Source organism: Rhinoderma darwinii, chromosome 6 (assembly GCF_050947455.1).
Source record: "Rhinoderma darwinii isolate aRhiDar2 chromosome 6, aRhiDar2.hap1, whole genome shotgun sequence".
NCBI lineage: Eukaryota > Metazoa > Chordata > Amphibia > Anura > Rhinodermatidae > Rhinoderma > Rhinoderma darwinii.
Window position 1 is genome coordinate 13,864,968 of NC_134692.1, and position 22,020 is coordinate 13,886,987.

At 42.3% G+C, this 22,020-nt stretch overlaps 1 protein-coding gene across 1 annotated transcript in view; it reads left to right on the forward strand.

Moving 5' to 3' along the window:
- MGAT5 (alpha-1,6-mannosylglycoprotein 6-beta-N-acetylglucosaminyltransferase) overlaps positions 1-22,020 on the forward strand; it is an 87,398-nt gene that overhangs the window by 54,260 nt on the left and 11,118 nt on the right. The window contains exons 7-11 of the mRNA XM_075829192.1: positions 408-569; positions 6,592-6,761; positions 9,015-9,149; positions 12,150-12,283; positions 18,372-18,505. Coding sequence (XP_075685307.1) covers positions 408-569; positions 6,592-6,761; positions 9,015-9,149; positions 12,150-12,283; positions 18,372-18,505 — 735 coding nt within the window. The remainder of the gene's footprint in view (positions 1-407; positions 570-6,591; positions 6,762-9,014; positions 9,150-12,149; positions 12,284-18,371; positions 18,506-22,020) is intronic.

Below are 22,020 nucleotides of genomic sequence, written 5' to 3' on the forward strand. Positions count from 1 at the left end.
ATTGTCAAATTAAAACGCCCCCAAGGGCCGCAATAAAACTTTGAGACATTTCTATCTGTGACATTCATGGTATAACTGTATCTCATAAAAGTCTGATAAGTGGGGGTTCTACGTCTAGTACTCCCAACTATTGGGAGCATCGGGGTCCCCTGCGCCATCGTTCACGCCACGGTGGAGGAGGCCGCCCATGTGTTGTCTCTCCTTTGTAGGTTATGGCCGTTGTGGAAACAGTCACGCGTTTCACAACTCCCATGAATTGCAATGCATGCGTGGACATCTCTCCGTGCCAGTGCCCGACCAACTGGGCCAGATCCCATACATGTCCATCATATCGTGAGACTGATTCGTACTGTGATATTTAAAAAAAAAAATTATTATGATGATTTTTTTTTTTTTCTCGCTTTCAGGCTGAAATCCGTACAGATTTTGATGAACTCTACAGATTCATGTCAAGACACGAGGAGTTCCGCTGGATGACGCTGAGAATAAAGCGGATGGATGACACCTGGATAGAGGCGATTAAAGCACTGGAAGAAAAACAAAATCTGGAGAAATGGAAAAGGAAAAAGGTGAGCGGCGGTCTGGATCTATCGCCGTGAATGAAATGGGTGAACCACCCAAAGATCTGTAAGGGCCGTTATAAATGGGGATGTCAGGCAAGACATCCCTTTAGACCGGATCCACACGGGTGTTGCACTTCTCGGATGTTAAAAACTGAAGTTTTTCACGTCCAAGGTGCATCCGTGATCTTCACTGCGGGATGCGATATCATGCATCCCCCATAGACTAGAGTCCCCCATAGACTAGAGTCTATAGAGGGATGTATGAAAAAATAGGACCTGTCCTATTTTCTCATGGACCCTTCACACGGTCCTTTAACCCCTTAGTGACCACTAATACGCCTTTTTACGTCGGTCACTAATGGGCTTTAGGCTAGGCTGACGCCTTTTCACGTCAGCCTAGTCTAAGTCCTGCACGGGTCTCCCGTGCAGGCAGGAGCCGGGGCTCTGCTGTCTGATGACAGCTGAGCTCCTGCTCCAACGCCCGCGATCGAAGTTTACTTCGATCGCGGCCGTTTAACCCGTTAAATGCCGCCGTCAATAGCGACCGCGGCATTTAACTTTGTTTACAGAGGGAGTGAGCTCCCTCTGTCACCCATCGGCGGCCCGCGAATGAAATCGCGGGTCTCCGATGGGGTGTCATGGCAGCCGGGGGCTTGATAAAAGCCCCCAGGTCTGCCCTGGACATATGCCTGTTAGGACGCGCCGGAGGCACGTCCTAACAGATTGCCTGTCAGATTTACACTGACAGGCAATAATGCTCTGGTATACGAAGTATACCAGAGCATTATAGCAGCGATCGGAATATCGCACAGTAAAGTCCCCTAGTGGGACTAATAAAATAAGTCATCAAAGTGAAATAAAGATTATTAATAAAAAGTACAGTAAAAAAATAAATCCATTTTTTCCCATAAAAAGTGGTTTTATTTAGTAAAAGTGTAAAAAAAAAAAAAAAAAGTACACATATGTGGTATCGCCGCGACCGTAATGACTCCATTAATAAAGTTAATATGTAATTTAAACCGCAAAGTGAACACCGTGAAAAAAAAACGCAAAAAACCATGGCGAAATTGCTATTTTTTTCCATTGCCCCCCAAAAAAGTCATAATAAAAATGAATCAATAAGTCCCATGCACCCCAAAACAGTACCAATCAAAACTACGTCTAGTCCCGCAAAAAACAAGCTAAAAAAATCACTACATTGGTGGAAAAATAAAACCATTACGGCTCTTGGAAAGCGATGATGCAAAAGCAAATAATTTTAGTTCAAAAGTGTTTTTATTGTGCAAAAGTCGTAAAACATAAAAAAACCTCCACATATGCGGTATCGCCGTAATCGTACCGACCCATAGAATAAAGGTAACAAGTTATTTACGTCGCACAGTGAACGGCGTCAATTTAAAAACGCATAGAACAATGGCGGAATTTCAGTTTTTTTTTATAATCCCCCCCCAAAAAGGTTAATAAAAGTTAATATAAAAATTATATGTACCCAAAAATGGTGCTATTAAAAAGCACAACTAATCCCGCAAAAAACAAGTCCTCATACAGCTATGTAGACGAAAAAATAAAAACGTTATAGCTCTTTGAATGCGACTATAGGAAAACGAATAAAATAGCTTGGTCATTAGGGCCTAAAATGGGCTGGTCACTAAGGGGTTAAAGCAACAGCCGTGTTAACAGCCACGTTGAATTATATGGGTCTGTTTGTCGGCGGTTTCAACAGATGTGTAACACGTTCGTGTGAATAAGGCCTTAGGGTCAGTAACATCTCATCTTGACTGTTAGGCCCTGTTCACACGACGGACGTTTTATGCATCTAAATACGCGTAAAAAAAAACACGTGATTACGCTTCCCATTCAAATCAATGGGAAAGCGCGCAGTTAGTACATACGTGTTTTTTTATGCAAGCGTATTTAAAAACTGGTCACGTATAAAGGAAGCGTACGGTCAATTCTTTGACGCATAAAATGCACTGAAACCGCGCCAAATGTTCACATAGTCAATGGGAGTCCTAATTGCGCACCAAAAAGCGCACATAAAAAATGTGAAAAACGCGTCAAACGACCTCTATTTTAAATAACACTTCACAAGAAACTCTAGCGTATTTGACACGTTTTTTAGTGCTGTGTGAACGTGCCCTTAGACTAATAAGTGTACCTATGATATGCGCTACGCCATCTCTCCACCCTATTGAAAGCCGCCATCTTTAACTAATTATTTTTTTTTTAAACGGGTCAGGCTCCTGACTTGTGATGCCCTATATTTGGGCAGGTTGCAGTGTATGCTGCCATGGGTCCCTTTATTTGTCTAGAACAATGGCGTCCTGATGCCAGGATATCCACGCTCCCTTTTTTTTATATTTCCATTAATCGCAAACATTCCGATTTTTACTCTTGCAAATCCTTTCCTATTGCGGACAGTTGCTATGTAAATCTATTGCCGCGGTCATAAAGCCAACACCGCAGAAAGTTATCGGTATTTACTCAGGTTTAATAACTTGTTTGGCTTTGTTAAATGTATAATCGTGTGGGGCGACCGTCGCCTGGTCCGAACTACAACTCCTTGGATAACCGTTCATTTGCTTGTTCTTGCTCGCTTCGGCAGTCCTCTGCTTTTTTTTGGACTGGGATTATATGGAAACTTTTTATTTGACCCTTTCACTGCCAGAGGTTTTGGGACAATTTTCATACTTTTGACCTGCGCCAATAAAACCTAAATTGTAAAAGGAATGAGTATTATACCCCATAACCATTTACTTTGTGACCATAAACACCAGGTACGTTTTGAAAAATGCCCCTTAGCACTTTATACTCATGGGCGCCTTCATGCAACTTTGCATCAAAGCACAACTATTCGGATAACCTGCATAAAAATTCAGGTTTGTGGCTAAAATTCTGACCCGAGTAGAGTCTGAGACGCATAAAAGTTAATGGCGTGCGGAGATCTTCACATAATCCCCTAACTGGAAGAGACCAAAAATCTCTCTACAATCCCCATACCGGTAAATATTCGAGCCAGTCGATCAATGATCCGATTTGGCACAGGGGGTGATGAGAGATGCAACTGCTCAATTTTCTCACCCCTAGAAAAAAAAAAGACCAAATGTGACGAGCAAATCTCCTCTCTCGATGGGGGAGGGGGGCCCCTTTAATTAAAGGATCATAACACCAACTGCACCCACAAATCTACTATCTATAAATATATTACATTTATCATAACTGCTTTGTACAGAGTTTGATTTAAAGAGGCTCTGTCACCAGATTTTGCAACCCCTATCTGCTATTGCAGCAGATCGGCGCTGCAATGTAGATAACAGTAACGCTTTGTTTTTTTAAAAACGAGCATTTTTGGCCAAGTTATGACCATTTTTATATTTATGCAAATGAGGCTTTCTAGAGTACAACTGGGCGTGTTTAACGTTAAGTACAACTGGGCGTGTATTGTGTTCGTTACATCGGGGCGTGTTTACTTATTTTACTAGCTGGGCGTTAGGAATGGGAGTGTATGATGCTGACGAATCAGCATCATCCACTTCTCTTCGTTACCACCCAGCTTCTGGCAGTGCAGACACAGCGTGTTCTCGAGAGATCACGCTGTGACGTCACTTCCTGCCCCAGGTCCTGCATCGTGTCGGACGAGCGAGGACACATCGGCACCAGAGGCTACATTTGATTCTGCAGCAGCATCGGCGTTTGCAGGTAAGTAGCTACATCGACTTACCTGCAAATGCCGATGCTGCTGCAGAATCAACTGTAGCCTCTGGTGCCGATGTGTCCTTGCTCGTCCGACACGATGCAGGACCTGTGAGTGACCGTCACAGCGTGATCTCTCGAGAACACGCTGTGTGTCTGCACTGCCAGAAGCTGGGCGTTCTGAAGAGAAGTGGATGATACTTCTATACACAACGCCCAGCTAGTAAAAGAAGTAAACACGCCCCGATGTACGCACACAATACACGCCCACTTGTACTTTTACTGTAAACACGCCCAGTTGTACTTTAGAAAGCCTCATTTGCATAAATATAAAAATGGTCATAACTTGGCCAAAAATGCTCGTTTTTAAAAAAACAAAACGTTGCTCTTATCTACATTGCAGCGCCTATCTGCTGCAATAGGAGATAGGGGTTGCAAAATCTGGTGACAGAGCCTCTTTAAGGCGGCCATTTTTTATTGGCCTCTTATCAGATTTTGCACTGTCCCAAGTATAGTCGCATGTTATAATTACAAAAAGCCACAGTCCACGTTCCAATTCACTGCTCTCCAAAACCAAGAATATTTTATTTTTTTACTCTTTATATCATTACTCGACGCGAGATAAGCGTCACAGTTTACCGGTCTCGTATTGTGATTGTCTGATCTTTGGTCTGTGAAATGACTTTCCATTCAAGTCCAACTTCAATGTAATTATAGGGAATAAATGGCGCTTCAGAATTTTATTGAACATCTGTCTTAAAGGGCACCTCCGCCACAGATCATAGAGCTCCTCTTTTTGCTCCTTTTTATATTACGTCTTATTTTCATTCTTATCTGGGAATAATCTTGAAGTGTTTCCTCCTCGCCTACTAATAATTTTTAAGGGGGAAATGAGACTCGCCTCACCACCAAAAAAAAATAAATTGCTGTCACTCCACCCACTACGGTCTATATCCCCTAATGGCAGCTGAACTGCCTCTATAAACCGTGCCGCCACTGCCCCCTATTTCCTGCGCTGTTTACTTTCTTAGCTTATCTTTAGGCCTTGTTCACACGGTGTGTATTCCACTAGTTTTTACCGTGTGTTACGCGCCCAAAAAACGCATGCTTTAAGCTTCCCATTGACATCACTGGGAAAACGCATTGTAGTACGTATGACGCGTTTTTTTTAACGCTCGTGTGTTTAAAAAAAAAAAGCGTCAGGTCCATTCTTGGCGTGTAAAATGTGCCAAAAACGCGCCTAATTCCCATAGTCAATGCGAGTCCTAATTACGTGCCGAAAACTCGTCAAAAACGCCTTTACTTGAAAACAAACAAAAAAACACGCTAGCGTTTTTGCAAAGCCCTTTTTAGTTTTTTTGAGCCGTGTGATCAAGGCCTTAGAAGGGACGGCGCTCCGGTTTTTATAATAGAGCTCAAAATCTCCTTCCCTTCAAACAACCATAGAATTAGCATATAAAATTCTTTCTGCCAGCAGCCGCCACTAGAGGGAGCTCACTGCACAGGGATTTAGTATGTAAATTAATGTTTCCATTCACTGACTGCACTGGCAGCGTCTTTCATATTACTCTATGGAGGGAAAAGTCACTTGTTCTTATAAAGCACTGAGAAATCTCTTAAGATTTTTATTTAAGAGTTGTACAAGATTAGAAGAACATGGCTGCTTTCTTCCATAAACAGTGCCACACTTTTCTACAGGTTGTGTGTGGTATTGCAGCTCAGCCCTATTCACATTAATGGAGCGGAGCTACAATACCAGACACAACTCATTGACGGGTTCGCTACTGTTTATAGAAAAAAGCAGCCATGTTTTTTCTAATCCTGGACAGTGCCATTTAACTTGTTTCTTTTTTTTTTATATTGTGCTACAATGCATGGAACATTCAGATCCAGAGTTTCCAAATATACTCCAGTGTGATTAGGACCTGTAGCTCTCTTATTCTCTTATTTCATGAGTAGAATGCTAAAATGACAGTAAAGACTGACACTTGTATTACTCTTTCATCTACTGCTAAGGTCTGTGGAAGGCTGAGTGATGTGTACTGCTGGGCGGAGCTTACCGATTCATCTAATGATATTGGCTTTGGGGAGCTCCTCAGCTCCCCCTAGTGGTGGCAGAAATTTAGCAAAGAACTGTGGGAAGCAGTGGATTTGGAGTTCTGTATCAGAGGAAAAAAAACAAACTTGTCAATTTTTATATATATATATACATTTTTGCACCCATTTAGATATAAAATAAACGTTAGTGTATGTTTTTTGTCTTCCTTTACGGCGTGTGTTACTGGATGAGTGGATTGTACATTTTCTTTTTTTTTTTTTTCTTCTTATTCTCCAGATCCTCGTTCATCTGGGGCTGCTGACAAAGGAATCGGGATTCAAGATAGCTGAAAATGCGTTTAGCGGAGGGCCGCTCGGTGAATTAGTCCAGTGGAGTGACTTAATTACGTCTCTTTACTTATTGGGCCATGATGTCAGGATTTCAGCCTCAATAGCTGAGCTGAAGGAGTAAGAAGATTACTTTTCAATGCTAAAACCGACTTCAGTGCTAAACCGACCGAGTCTGTAGCCGCTTCTCGTAACGTCTTATATGTGAGAGCGAGACAGAATCCAGGAATTCAGGCCCTAATTGTCTATAAGGAGCTTATGGGTTTAATAGCAAATTTTCTGTATTGTAGAACTATGAGAATTGTGTAATTCCACTGATAGAAGAAGATACGGTACAATTCCTTTAATCTGGCAACAATGGGACTGAATAGGTTCTGGATTAGCAGATATGAAATAAAAGTGTTAAAGAAGACCTGTCCCTTCTCCCGACACGTCTGTTTTAGTAAATACTTGTAAATCTCCATGATATAACAATTCTGGAGCATCTTTTCTTAGAACTCAATATTATACCGTTCCTCTGTTATTCCTCCTAGAAATTTTTGAAGAAATTAAAAGCTGGGTGTTACCAGTTTGGGGGGGTGTCCCAATACAATCTGACATTGCCCAATCAGTGCTGAGAGTGTGAAGCCATATAGGGACACGCCCCTTTAACAGCTAGCTATTAACCGTTCCCTGTCTCAATTTATTCATACGTTTCAAGGAGGAATAACAGAGTAACTGTTCCAGAATTAATTTTGCTGGGGGAGGCCAATGTAGTATTACCTGGTGTTCATTTATATGAATGGCCGTCCAGTTCATACAGGGACGTTTTGAGTCCTCCAAAATGGGAGCTACTCTTACAGAGGGAAAATGACTTCAATTCTACCCCAATGGGGCAAATGGACAGAGGTTTTCTTCATGAGACGGTCCCTTTAAAGGGGTTTACCCATTAGTCGTTTATGGCATATCCACAGGATATGCCATAAATGTCAGATAGATGTGGGTGCCACCTCTGCGACCCGCATCCATCTCTAAAACGGGGTCCCCTAAACCCCGTTCTACCTTTCTCGGTGCCGGCTGCCTCCTGGGCCGCTTCCTGATTACATGGTCGGAAATGATGAAAACCGTGTAGCTCGCTGAGCTGCGCTGTTTTCGTAACTCCCGTAGAGGTGAATGGCATTTACGAAAACCCCGTTCTACGCTCCTTCTGCAACCGTTCACTTCTATGGGAGTTACGGAAACGGCGTAGCTCAGCGAACTACACGGTTTTCCTGATTATATGGTTGGAAGTTACTAAAGTGGCCCCGGAGGCAGTGGGAACCGAGAAAGGTAAAACTGGGTTTAGGGGGCCCAGTTGTAGAGATAGGTGCTGGTCCCAGAGGTGGGACCCGTATCTGACATTTATGACACATCCTGTGGATGTGCCATAAATGTACCTGATGGGGGGGGGGGGGTCGTCCCATCAGAGACATTTGTGACCTATATCTGCAGGATATGCCATAAATGCCAGATGCGGGTCCCACCTAAACCCCGTTTTGCTGCTGTTGTGGCTGAAGCGTGTGATTACCGACTATGAATTATGGATCAGCATAGGTCTCTGAGCTACACTGTTTCCGTAACTCCCATAGTATGGAATAGCCGTTACGGAGGCAGCGTAGCACGCGAGCTACAATGTTTTCGTAACTATCATTCAGTTCTATGGGGCTTACGGAAACAGCGTAGGTCAGTGAATTATGCTGATCCGTAATTCATGGTCGGTAATCCCACGCTTCGGCCACAACAGCGGTAGAACAGGGATTAGGGGACCCCTTTCCAGAGAAAGGTGATGGTCCCAGAGGTGGGACTTGCATCTATCTGACATTTTATGACATATCCTGTGGATATGTCATAAATGTCTCTGGGGAAACCCTATAAGTTGTCTCTGTATTCTCTCCGCAGCTTCTCCTCCCCTCCGTTATGATTTATAGATCATTTACCAGACAGAGCTCATTCATATGCCATTATAGCGTCGTCTCCGGTCTGTACACCGTGTAATGATGTCCCTGTCTAAACGCCTGTGGTCCTCCTGTGCCCGACCTACACAAGAGGTTAAGTGATTGGCCACAGATATATATATATACTCTCATTCTTCCTCTAAATTCACTCCATGTCTCCATCACTCTGCAATGATCCGCTGTAGACTGTCGTTTTTTTGGAAGGGATTCTTGGCGGTCCACGGCCAGAACATAATTCAGAACGACTTAACTTCTTAATCACCGGAAAAAGGGAAGACGAGAGCGGAACTTGGTCAAAAACTGAGCGTTGCGATCTAGTAATAACATCCACTACGTGTCCTTATAGTGGGAATGTATACGGGGTGTCCACATAATTGTAAGTCATTTTCTTATTCATTAGGATCATGAAGAAAGTGGTGGGGAACCGATCTGGATGTCCTACCCAAGGAGACAAAGTGGTGGAACTTATATACATCGATATCGTGGGACTTGCCCAGTTCAAAAAGACCCTTGGTCCATCCTGGGTTCATTATCAGTAAGTATTGAGCCTGAGATGTTCTTGATGACCCAGAAACTGATTGGAGGCATAAGATACTAGAAGCCTTCATTCCAGGCTGTCTGGTATTGCATGATGGCCCAATTTACTTTCATGGAACTGAGCTGTAATACCATACACAACCTGCGTACAAGTGTGGCGCTCTTTTTGGAAGAAAGCAGCGATGTTAAGAACCAAAACCAAGAGTCCATATAGAAGGCGGATGCTGGTCAGAATTTTCCAGATTCTTGTCAGCAAATGTAGGCGCTATTTTCTCTCACCTAACACCGTTCCAATTTCCCCAGTGAAATGTTTAATCTGGTGCTTGTTGAAAAGCATTAAGGTGTCCGCATTCAGGGCCATTTTATTTCTTTTTAATTATTTTAACATTTGAGGGTTGTATAGGATTAGAAAAACAGCGCCACTTCTGTCCACAGGTTGTGTGTGGTAATGCAGCTCCGCTCCATTGAAGCTGAGCTGCATTACCTGTGCACAGGTGTGGCGCTAAAGTTGGAAGAAAGTGGCCATGTTTTTCTAATCCTCTACAACTCCTGTAATCGGCTCCACTATTTTACTTCTCGATCTTGATGGTCTGCTGTCATACAATGACTGCTGCCATGTCCGTGTGCAGTACATGTTTCAAACCATGTTTATTCTAAAAAAAAAAAATTTGCGGCATGTTTTTTTTTTAACTTTCTTCAACAGGCTAAGGAAAAAAATGCAAGCATTTTTCCCAAAAAACACGTCCAAAAAGGCTGCAGCCGTTCGCGTCACTTTTTTTTTCCGTCTCCCATTGATTTCAATGGGGTTTTTGAGGAGGGTGCAAAACAAAAACAAAAAAATGGGAGGAACATGTATTTACACGAGAAATTTTGTAAATTTCTTAAATGGGATATATATATATATTTATGATGTATTTGTATATAACACTATTTTGTAAATAAAAGGAGAAAAAAATAAACGCACCATGTGAACCCAGCCCTAACTGTGTCATTCTCTGCTGGGCTCCCATAATGCATTGCTTCCTAGTAAGGCAACTAGCCGAATTCTGGATTTTTCTAAATATATTTAACATTTTGTTGTGTAATCATTTTAAGTACGTTGTGCATAAGTGACGTTTCCCTTTAAGGCCGCAGGCCATGTTGCAGGATTGGGTTGTGAGTTGAGTCAGAGATATCCTTGGTCTTCACTTCTGCAATGCACGTCTATTTGGCAAGATCTGGTTTTCTTGCCATAGATTAAGAGGAAGTTGTAGGTTCTGGTATGACTGAGTACAATCATTCTGCTTGATTTGCGTAATTCCCCTTTAAATCTGCAGACTTTTTGATGCCGCGTGAATCTTGGGCTGATGAGATGTCAGCATTACATAGTTACATAGTTACATATTTTGTACGGTTGAAAAAAGACACATGTCCATCAAGTTCAACCAAGGGATGGGAAAGGGGAGTAAAAAATTTCTACACATAGCAGTTAATATTTTTTTGTTCTAGGAAATTATCTAACCCTTTTTTAAAGCCATCTCCTGTCCCTGCTGTGACGGCTCCTGCGGTCGGCTATTCCATAGATTCACAGTTCTCACAGTAAAGAAGGCTTGTCGCCTCTGCAGGTTGAACCTTTTTTTCTCCAGACGGAGGGAGCGCCCCCTTGTTTTTTGAGGGGGTTTTACAAGGAACAGGATTTCACCATATTTTTTGTATGCGCCATTCATATATTTATATAAGTTAATCATGTCCCCCCTTAGTCGTCTTTTCTCAAGGCTAAATAGGTTTAGTTCTTTTAATCTTTCCTCATAACGTAGATTCTCCATGCCCCTAATTAGCTTCGTTGCTCTTCTTTGTATTTTTTCCAACTCCAGGGCATCCTTTCTATGAACTGGAGCCCAGAACTGAACTGCATATTCTAGATGAGGCCTCACTAATGCTTTGTAAAGTGGTAATATTACATCCCTGTCCCGCGAGTCCATGCCTCTTTTAATACACGACAATATCTTGCTGGCCTTTGAAGCAGCTGATTGACACTGCATGCTGTTATTTAGTTTATGATTTACAAGTACACCCAGATCCTTCTCAACAAGTGACTTCCCCATTGATCCGGTGCCGGCACTGACAGCCTCTTCTGCAGTAGTTGTAGTTTGACAGCTCTGTCTTCCCAGTCATGAGCTATATCCATCCCCGGCTTGCTGATGTGGCTCATAAAAAGTCTATAACATTGCAATAATTTATAATACCAAAGGCCTCGTTCACACTTAAATCTAAACGGGGTATCAGAATTTGGTAATTTCGGCCTCTGTTGTGCAATCTATCCCACATAGAGACGAACAGCTCTTACTTATGTTCTTTAATTCAGTATATCTGATAATCCGACACCTACCTGTATCTGGTCCAAAAAATGCCAGATTAAAGAGATTTTTATATATTCCTTTAATCCAGCATGAATAGGCTCTGACGGTGTTGGATTATCACATTTTCAGGATTACTGCTCAAAGAAAATTTGGATAAAGGATAAAGTAAAATAAAATTGCTAATACCGAGTGGAGTCTCCGAATTGATTCTCTATGCTCAGTCTTTTGGTTCGGCCTTTTAAAATTCAAGATCTCTACTAAAAACCAGTGCTGGACTGTCATAAACTACCGTTTAGGATATGCTGGATTAAAATAATGAATGTACATAATTCCTGTAATCCAGGATTTGATAATCCGGCACGTGATACCAGCACAGAACTTCATTTAATTCACTAGTATTCTGGCTCTGTCCTCCATAGGGGACATCGTAGAACATATTGGTTTCATCAGGTTCTAGTGTATTGAAAAAAGGAGAATGTAACACGGGTCCCAATGGAGAATGGATGGCATAAATTGCATTAAACACACCGGGTGTGCCATTTTTTTAGCACTAAAATAGTGTTCGCGAATGACCTGACGTGCTACTGATCAGAGATTGTGTATAATTAAAAAGCACCTGTACAAAAAAACTTTTTTTTTTTTTCATTTGTATTATTTAGGTGTATGCTACGAGTTCTGGACTCTTTTGGGACAGAACCAGAATTTAATCACGCTCACTATGCTCAGTCCAAAGGACACAAAACTCCTTGGGGAAAGTGGAATCTGAACCCTCAACAGTTTTATACCATGTTCCGTAAGTTTCCTTGTTTTTTTTTTTCCATTATTTGTTAGTGATTTAATAACATGCACCTGAAATGTATTAGAAAAAATCTGATTAATAAAGCAGGCAGAGCGATATAGTAAAAATCTCATTAATAAAGCAGGCAGAGCGATGTAGTAAAAATCTGATTAATAAAGCAGGCAGGGCGATGTAGTAAATATCTGATTAATAAAGCAGGCAGAGCGATGTAGTAAAAATCTCATTAATAAAGCAGGCAGGGCGATGTAGTAAATATCTGATTAATAAAGCAGGCAGAGCGATGTAGTAAAAATCTCATTAATAAAGCAGGCAGGGCGATGTAGTAAAAATCTGATTAATAAAGCAGGCAGAGCGATGTAGTAAAAATCTCATTAATAAAGCAGGCAGAGCGATGTAGTAAAAATCTCATTAATAAAGCAGGCAGGGTGATGTAGTAAATATCTGATTAATAAAGCAGGCAGGGTGATATAGTAAAAATCTCATTAATAAAGCAGGCAGAGCGATGTAGTAAAAATCTGATTAATAAAGCAGGCAGGGCGATGTAGTAAATATCTGATTAATAAAGCAGGCAGAGCGATGTAGTAAAAATCTCATTAATAAAGCAGGCAGGGCGATGTAGTAAAAATCTGATTAATAAAGCAGGCAGAGCGATATAGTAAAAATCTCATTAATAAAGCAGGCAGAGCGATGTAGTAAAAATCTGATTAATAAAGCAGGCAGAGCGATGTAGTAAAAATCTGATTAATAAAGCAGGCAGGGCGATGTAGTAAATATCTGATTAATAAAGCAGGCAGAGCGATGTAGTAAATATCTGATTAATAAAGCAGGCAGAGCGATGTAGTAAATATCTGATTAATAAAGCAGGCAGAGCGATGTAGTAAATATCTGATTAATAAAGCAGGCAGGGCGATGTAGTAAATATCTGATTAATAAAGCAGGCAGAGCGATATAGTAAAAATCTCATTAATAAAGCAGGCAGGGCGATATAGTAAAAATCTGATTAATAAAGCAGGCAGAGCGATATAGTAAAAATCTCATTAATAAAGCAGGCAGAGCGATGTAGTAAAAATCTGATTAATAAAGCAGGCAGAGCGATGTAGTAAATATCTGATTAATAAAGCAGGCAGAGCGATGTAGTAAAAATCTGATTAATAAAGCAGGCAGAGCGATATAGTAAAAATCTGATTAATAAAGCAGGCAGAGCGATATAGTAAAAATCTGATTAATAAAGCAGGCAGGGCGATATAGTAAAAATCTGATTAATAAAGCAGGCAGAGCGATGTAGTAAATATCTGATTAATAAAGCAGGCAGAGCGATGTAGTAAATATCTGATTAATAAAGCAGGCAGAGCGATGTAGTAAAAATCTGATTAATAAAGCAGGCAGGGCGATATAGTAAAAATCTGATTAATAAAGCAGGCAGGGCGATATAGTAAAAATCTGATTAATAAAGCAGGCAGAGCGATATAGTAAAAATCTCATTAATAAAGCAGGCAGGGCGATCTAGTAAATATCTGATTAATAAAGCAGGCAGAGCGATGTAGTAAAAATCTGATTAATAAAGCAGGCAGGGCGATGTAGTAAAAATCTGGATAATAAAGCAGGCAGGGCGATATAGTAAAAATCTGGATAATAAAGCAGGCAGGGCGATATAGTAAAAATCTGATTAATAAAGCAGGCAGAGCGATGTAGTAAAAATCTGATTAATAAAGCAGGCAGAGCGATATAGTAAAAATCTCATTAATAAAGCAGGCAGGGCGATCTAGTAAATATCTGATTAATAAAGCAGGCAGAGCGATGTAGTAAATATCTGATTAATAAAGCAGGCAGGGCGATGTAGTAAATATCTGATTAATAAAGCAGGCAGAGCGATATAGTAAAAATCTGATTAATAAAGCAGGCAGGGCGATGTAGTAAAAATCTGATTAATAAAGCAGGCAGGGCGATGTAGTAAATATCTGATTAATAAAGCAGGCAGGGCGATATAGTAAAAATCTCATTAATAAAGCAGGCAGGGTGATATAGTAAAAATCTCATTAATAAAGCAGGCAGGGCGATATAGTAAAAATCTCATTAATAAAGCAGGCAGGGCGATATAGTGCCTCTGCTGTTTGGCATTGAGGACACTGGTAAAGGTAGCCTATTCAGCCTGCTGAACTTTGTGACAGTCTGGTTGCTAAGGAAACCTGCCTAACAACTAGTGTCTCTTATATAATATGGTCAGTGTATCCTTAGTTCAACATTGATCTGAAGATCAGAGACAGACTGGTTGCTAAGGATACCTGCCTAACAACAACTACAGTCTTTTGTATAATATTGTCAGTGTATCCATAGTAACCAGTCTGTCACTGATCTTCAGCTCAAGGTTGAATTAACTCTGAATTGATAGCAAAGAAGGGTCATGGAGACTTGGCAGGACTCGAGCCATACTTTTTTTTTTTTTTCATCAGACTGCGTCATACCTCAAGTTTTGATATTAATGAAATTTAGGTGTGGAGCTTCTTTAAGAGTTAAAGCCGTACACACTGATATTTGAATGTAGTATTTTTCCGCAAGTGTGGCCAGGATTCTAATTTAAGCAGGTAACAGACTCCTCTGGAGAACTCGTTTGTTATTTGATACAAACGCCCTAATCCTTGGGGAGCAGTCCTGATTCTTTACAGTCTTTGATACATTAATTTCAACGAAGTACTGTCTATTTCAATTGGCGGTGACATCAGCTAAGTGAATACAAATTGCTTATTGATCCCCGCGGCTCATCTTTTTGGGATTATAGGTTTATCTAGACGCCGAAGCTGCAGCCATCAGACAATTTGTCAGCAATGGGACACTTTGTCTCACCACTAAAATATATAAAGCATTAGAATCCCGACTGATTACATATAATCTGCAAGAAGTTGAATTGGGTCTGATGTAAGGAATACGAAATATAAATCTGATATAAAAATAATCCCGATTTGCTGGATCTTTACAAGGATCTTGTATGTATAATATAAAATTCATTGCGGGGGAGGAGCGGACGCCCACCAATAGTGTCGTAAGAGATGGATAAAAGTGTAGGTTGTGTACGGTCAGGTCTCCTTTTCCTTTCCGTACCCTCTGATTAACGTTAATTCAGGTGATGACCTAAGTCATCGGTACAAACTGGTTGCCAGGAGATAAATTGTCTAACAATCCCAATATGCCTGTGGTTGTTAGGCAATGTATCCATAGCAACCAGTTTAACTCAAATTAGACTGTCCCCGAGCTCACAACTGAGAAGAGGAAAATAGTTTAGCAGCAACACCCCCCCCCCCCCCCCCCCCAAGTCTTTCCCTACATGATCCTGCATTATTAATCAGATTTTTCTAAAAAGTAGATGATTGAGAAGTGTACCCCAAGGCTTCTTTGTATGCAGTTTTATAATTCCCTTTTATGAGCGGTTTCTGCAGCGAGATGCACGCGGTTTCCTTGTTGCTGCCTCAACAGACTACAGACTGTTTTGTGGCAGTCTTCATAAGCAAATTACAGGCCGCCACAAATGGTTTCTCCACATCTCCCTTCACTCTTGTGGTAACAATTCCGCAAAACTCCCTTATCTATTACACAGTTCTCCTCCAATCTGTGACATAACTTGATCGTTTACACTGTTCGGCCATGATATTAAAACTACTGACGGGTGAAGTGAATCACATCGGTTATCCTGACACAATGGCGCCTGTCAGGGAGGGTTATATGAGGCAGCAAGTGAACAGTCCGTTCTTTAAGTTGAGGTGATGGAAAAATGGACATGTGTAAGGACCTAAGTGACTCTGACCAAAGGGCCAAATTGTGATGTCTAGACAACTGGGTCAGATAATCTCCCTGTGGGGTGTTTCCCGGTCCTGTGGGGTGTTTCCCGGTCCTGTGGGGTTACAATGGGCTTGTGAGCATCCGAACTGGACCATGGAGTAATGGAAGAAGGCAGCTGGTCTGATGAATCACGTTTTCTTTTACATCATGTCCGTGTGCATCGCTGACCTGGGGAATAGATGGCACCAGGATGCATTATGGGAAGAAGACAAGCCGGCAGGGGCAGTGTGATGGTCTGGACAATGTTCTTTAGGGACTACTGGGGTCCTGACGTTCATGTGGATGTGACACGTACCACCTACCTAAACATTGCTACAGACAAGTGCCCGCTTCATGACCGTAGTATTCCCTAATTGCAGTGCCCCCTGTCCGCAGGATAATGGAGCCCAGGCCTCGATGGGTCAGAGCTGATTTGGTGGCATGAAGGCGACTGCACAATATTAGGCAGATGGTTTTAATGTTCTGGCTGAACGCTGTATATGGAAATGGTCCATATATTATTTGCACAAGCCTCGTTATTGACTACCGTTGTCGTCCAGGACGTGCGTGCCATAGAGGCTGGTATGAGGCCCACGGAGAGATGGCGACCCCGCTCTGGTTAGGTCCTTTCCTCTTTGCTAGAAGGTGGCAAGTACCAGTGTAGGAGACTCCTCTACAGAGGAACGGCAATGTTGGCAAACAAGGATGTGGGAAACTGGCCCCTTCGCTTCTGTCGCTCTTAGGAATCTGACAACTTAGACATTTTTGTTTTTGCCCTTTGCAAATCTGATCTATATTTGCAAAGGCAAAAAAAAAACAACTCATTTCATACGTTTGTACTTTGGGAAATGATCAGCTGTCAGATTTTTTTTTTCCCTAACTGATATGGACAGGTAGACGCCGAAACATATTAATATTCCGCGGCGCTCTCCAGCCGAGACTCATAAGCTCTGTCCAGCGATTTCATTTTTCTGAAAACTTGTTAAAGTACAATTTACCCTTGAAATTTATATTCCCGGTCCTCCTGAGGTCACGAGAACCTGCCTGGAGCGCCGACAGCCTGAAATTAATACCAACTGACAATTGAAAGAATTTTCTTTCATTTAATCATAAAAGCGAGAAAAGATTTTTATTTCCGCTTCTTCTTTTGACCTTCACAAACACACAAATCTAAAATAACTACAACCACCAAGAGTTCCCGATCCTTAATATTTATTGTGTCGTTTTATGCACAACAGATGTTGGGAAAGTTGTGCACAGAATAGGTGTAGTTAGAGGGCGTCTTATCGGTCATCAAACTCATACGCTGAAAGGGGGAAATCTTGCTAAAAAAGTTTTCCTATTGAAATTCATTATGGAGTCCTTCAGGCTAAAGATACTGCTGTGACTACTGGAGGGTAAGGATTGGGAACACTGCTGTGATTACTAGTAAAGTACATGGCAGTTGAGGAAATGGTGGCACTACTGTGACTACTAGGGGGGGGGCGCGACTGCTGTGGCTACCGGGGGGGGCGACTATGCTGTGACTATTGGGGGGGGGGACCGACCATGCTGTTACATTGGGGAGGGGGGGGGAGACCGACCATGCTGTGACTATTGGGGGGGGTGGAGACCGACCATACTGTGACTGCAGGGGACGACGACCATGCTGTGACTACAGGGGACGACCATGCTGTGACTACTGGGAGGAACAAGTACACTGATGTGCTTATTGTTAAGGGAGAGCACTGCTGTGACTACTGTTACAGGGTGCTTGGAGGGATCCGTTTTCTCTAACTTCCTTCCCTCCATTGCTAGTCCATCCACAACAGGAAACTTTGTAAAAATAATGTTTCCTAACCTCCTGATAGACAGTATATGGCTGTTGCCCCATCCAGCCGGCACTGCCATCTGACACAGGCATCCGACACACAATGCAACACCACTTGTACCTATGCACTGCCACCTTCTGGAAGCATGTAGTGGTGCAGTGCTACCTGGCGAGATTCTATCTAGCAGGCCTTTAGATTTTGACACCACTAGCGAGCGAGAGATGGATATGAGCGAGCGAGAGATGGCTATGAGCGAGCGAGAGATGGCTATGAGCGAGCGAGAGATAGATTTCTCTCTTCCTTCCCTCACCCCTGTTTCTGTAGGTTTGTTGCTGCGCTCGAGATATTGTATAAAGACTAATGAAATTTTTTAAGTTTTGCTGTGAGATTCCCCATAGAGCAGAATAAACGTTGCAGCTGATCTTCACTGTGCGGTGTCTCTTCTATTCCCCGGGGTACAGCTCACACACCGGATAACAGCTTCCTGGGGTTCGTGGTTGAGCAGCATCTTAACGCCAGCGACATCAGACACATGAATGACATCAAACGCCAGAACCAATCACTCGTCTACGGGAAAGTCGACAATTTCTGGAAGGTACGTGCATCTCCTCTCTAATAGATTTAATCCATTTCTGCCCTCCCTGGCGCTAGGTCATACCAGTTGTGTATTGTACAATAGTTTCCTAAAGGTTGGTACTTGCGCCAACCATGCATACGTGTCTACTACATTTTTCATGTGTAAACTGCGCCATTTTTGCCTATAAAAGTGTGTGCACAATGACCTGTATTATAAATGTGCCGCAGCAACTACAAATTAATGTGTGCCCTTCCAGAAGAAGCTCAACGGATGAAGGAGGCAAATGTTTAACTTCCCATTGTACATTGTATATATAAACTTCATCCCTACGATTGGTCATGAAATGTTGTATAACGTTTAAGGGTTTTTGGGACTGTAAAGTTGATGGCATCTCCTTAGGATGGTCATCAATATCTGATTGGACTGCCAACACCTCTACTGATCAGCTGACTGAAGGGGCCACTGCGCCGTACCCATCTATAGCGGCTGTACCTAGCATTGCAGTTCTCTACAGCCCGTTCCCGTAGACTTGAATAGGACCGGAACTGCAATGCCAAGCAAGCACAGCTGCTACGGATGTGTACGGCGCTCTGCCTGGTAAACTACGAAGAGGCTGCGGCATTCACCGTCAGGGCCCCTTCAGCGTGCTGCTGGGGTGATATTGATAGTCTAAGGAAAGGGCATTAATATAAAAGTCACGGGAAAATCCCTTTAGGCCACATACACACGATGCACATTTTTTTTAATGTGGATTTTCCGCATCAAATTCCGCAACGTGTTCGTGTAACCTAAAGATCAATATCGGATCGGTGGGGATCCAACTCCAGGCACCCCCACTGATCAGCTGCATGAAGGGGCCGCAATACTGGCGCACCGCATCCCCTTCATCGTCTATCCGGGATCAGCGCTGTACATTTGGTTCTGGCTGTGCCTGGTACTGCAGCCTCAGTCCCATTCAAGTGAGCTCATAATGCACCAGCGTTTTATACGCTGAAATAAACACTGATCCAACTGCGGCCTAGATAGAAACTGGACGTTAATATCTTCAGCAATGCAGACGTGGAATAGAACAGCGGGCGCAGGAATGATGTCACCGCACTGTCCGCAGAGTAACCATCCCCCACTTATAATCTAGAAGATAAAGTAGATGGGGAGCCGAGAGCCCTGGACCATTGTAGGTCCGCCACACTCCGCAAATATTTCCACTAAAGGGGCCTCCATCTTTATGTAAATAGAGTTTAATTATCATATAATGAAATGTTCTGCAACTTTCTAATATACTTTGTTTGAATACTTCACCCTATTAGTTTTCTGCTTGCTGTCAGTGAGTGAAAATATTCTTGTTTACATCCATAGGCTGAAATCCTCTGCCAACCTGTTACGGCTGAGAATTGCTACAATTGAATCCAGTCTAGACAATCCCCTGGGAGTCTGTATCTGTACTGATACATTGTAGCATACTTTTAGGACATACTTTTAGCTCCATTGCATTGCAAACCGTTTTGGTTAACAATCGCCTACCGTTCGGTGTATACAGCTCATATGCAGATTTGTGTCTCCATGGTTACAGACTACAAAGAAACCCTGCGTGTAGTCTGATCCTGCGGTCCTGTGTTATTCTCCACCATCTGCCTCCTCTTCTACTGTATGGTCGTTGGCAAGAAGAGGGAATAATATATGAACGCAAGATTTGTTTGGAGACCTAGGTGTGCATAGGAGCTGTATACCCAAAACGAATAGATGCAAATCCCCAGTTACAAAATTAATTTGTCTTCCTAGAAAGCGAGGAGGGTTGTACAGCAGCAAAGGAAGGGGGAGCGTCTCCATATTAATGCCCTTGGTTCATATGGATGTGACTTTCCAGCGGTCACGTACTTCTGGCCATGTAGTGAAACAAAATCAACTTTCAGCGGCATTTCCTCTGAGTGTCCCCAGGACGTGATGAGAAATAAATGCTATTTTCAGATGAGGTAAAATATTTTAAATGCAGCTGCCATCTGGACCACCCCACCAGATCATTTTCGAAAGATGGCAAGAAACTCGCCGCTTGGCAGACGGAACCGGATTATGTGGATTTCCTTGTTGAGCGAATTGCACACTTTTTGCATTGTGAAATAGTTGAGAATCGTTCTTTTGTGTTTTGTGAGAACGAGAGGAGGATAATGGCAGAGCCTTAAGCTGTTCCCCATATGGCGCGGCCACTGAGCCACCAGCTTGATCAAGTCTGCGCGTATTAATTTCCTTCCTTCGCTGTGGCCCGAAGCTCCGAGCATATGGTGTTGGTTAAACTGCAGAGGCTTACGTTGTGTGAAGGTGACCTAGATGTCCGGTTGGGGGGTGGCCTAGCCGACCATCGTAGGTTTGAGTGGATTATTAAAGATCTATTTCAAAGACCTCCATAGGTGGTGGTCACAGGAGATATCATGTTTAGTGAATTGTTAGTGTGTATGTTTTAGCAACTAACATTATTATTATTATTAGTATTCCAATGCATCTAAAATACGATTTGGAAATAGTTCTCAGTAAAAAAAAAAAATCTCCTACCGTTTTTTGTATACAGCTCCTATGCACCCCTATGTGTCTCTATGGTTACAGACTACAAAGAACCTGGTGTAGTCTGAGCCTGCAGTCCTATATTAATCTTTCATATGCCCCTTGTCCTTGCTTACCTTACCTACAGACAATATAGGTTACTGTGACAGAGCAATAGGAGAGGCTGAATAAGGGCAATGGAACGGAGTATAAGGAGACCATTCAGGGTCCATGGAAAGCTGGGTGACCACCCTTCATGATCACTTATGGTAGTTATTCATTGTCCCCTTTGGAAATCCAGTATGTTCAACCGAGATCATCCAGAAACAGCTGAAAAGGATGTTAAGAATTAGTACAAGAGGATGACACAGACTTATATGTTCAGTTTAGATTCATCACAATTTTTTTAAGATCTCTGCTTGCTTTCAGCGGCTGAAAACATTCTTATGTACATCCAGGCTGAATACCCGAACAGATCAAACCCTTCTCACAGCTGAAGATTTGTTACAAATACATTCAGTCTAGAAAGAAACCTCTGTGAGCTGAACAACTTAAACATTTTACCTCCCCTGATACATTGTAGCAAACTATCAGTACATGAGAAATTATTTGTTTTACTGAGGAGAGAAGTCCATAGAATGATACATTGTAGCAAACCTTTGGATGTGAGGTTTTAGATCTGTACAGCTTTTCAGCCTCTGGATGTAAACCATAACGGTCCAATTCACTGACCGCAAGCAGAGATCTTGTACCTACACGAATACACTGCAAATTATCAGGGCACGAGAGAGATTTGATCTATTTAGCTCCCAGAGGATTGTCCTGAGTGGATACAGTTGTGGCCCCCTCAGTTCGCCAGTGTGCGCTGCACTATGGCGCGGTCCTCCTGCTACGTCCGTGCGCTGTATACAGCAGCTGCTTGTAATAGTCAGGATTTATGACATCTGGGATGACTTTGAATATACTTTGTAAACGGCTTAGGCCACTGAATATCACTTGTA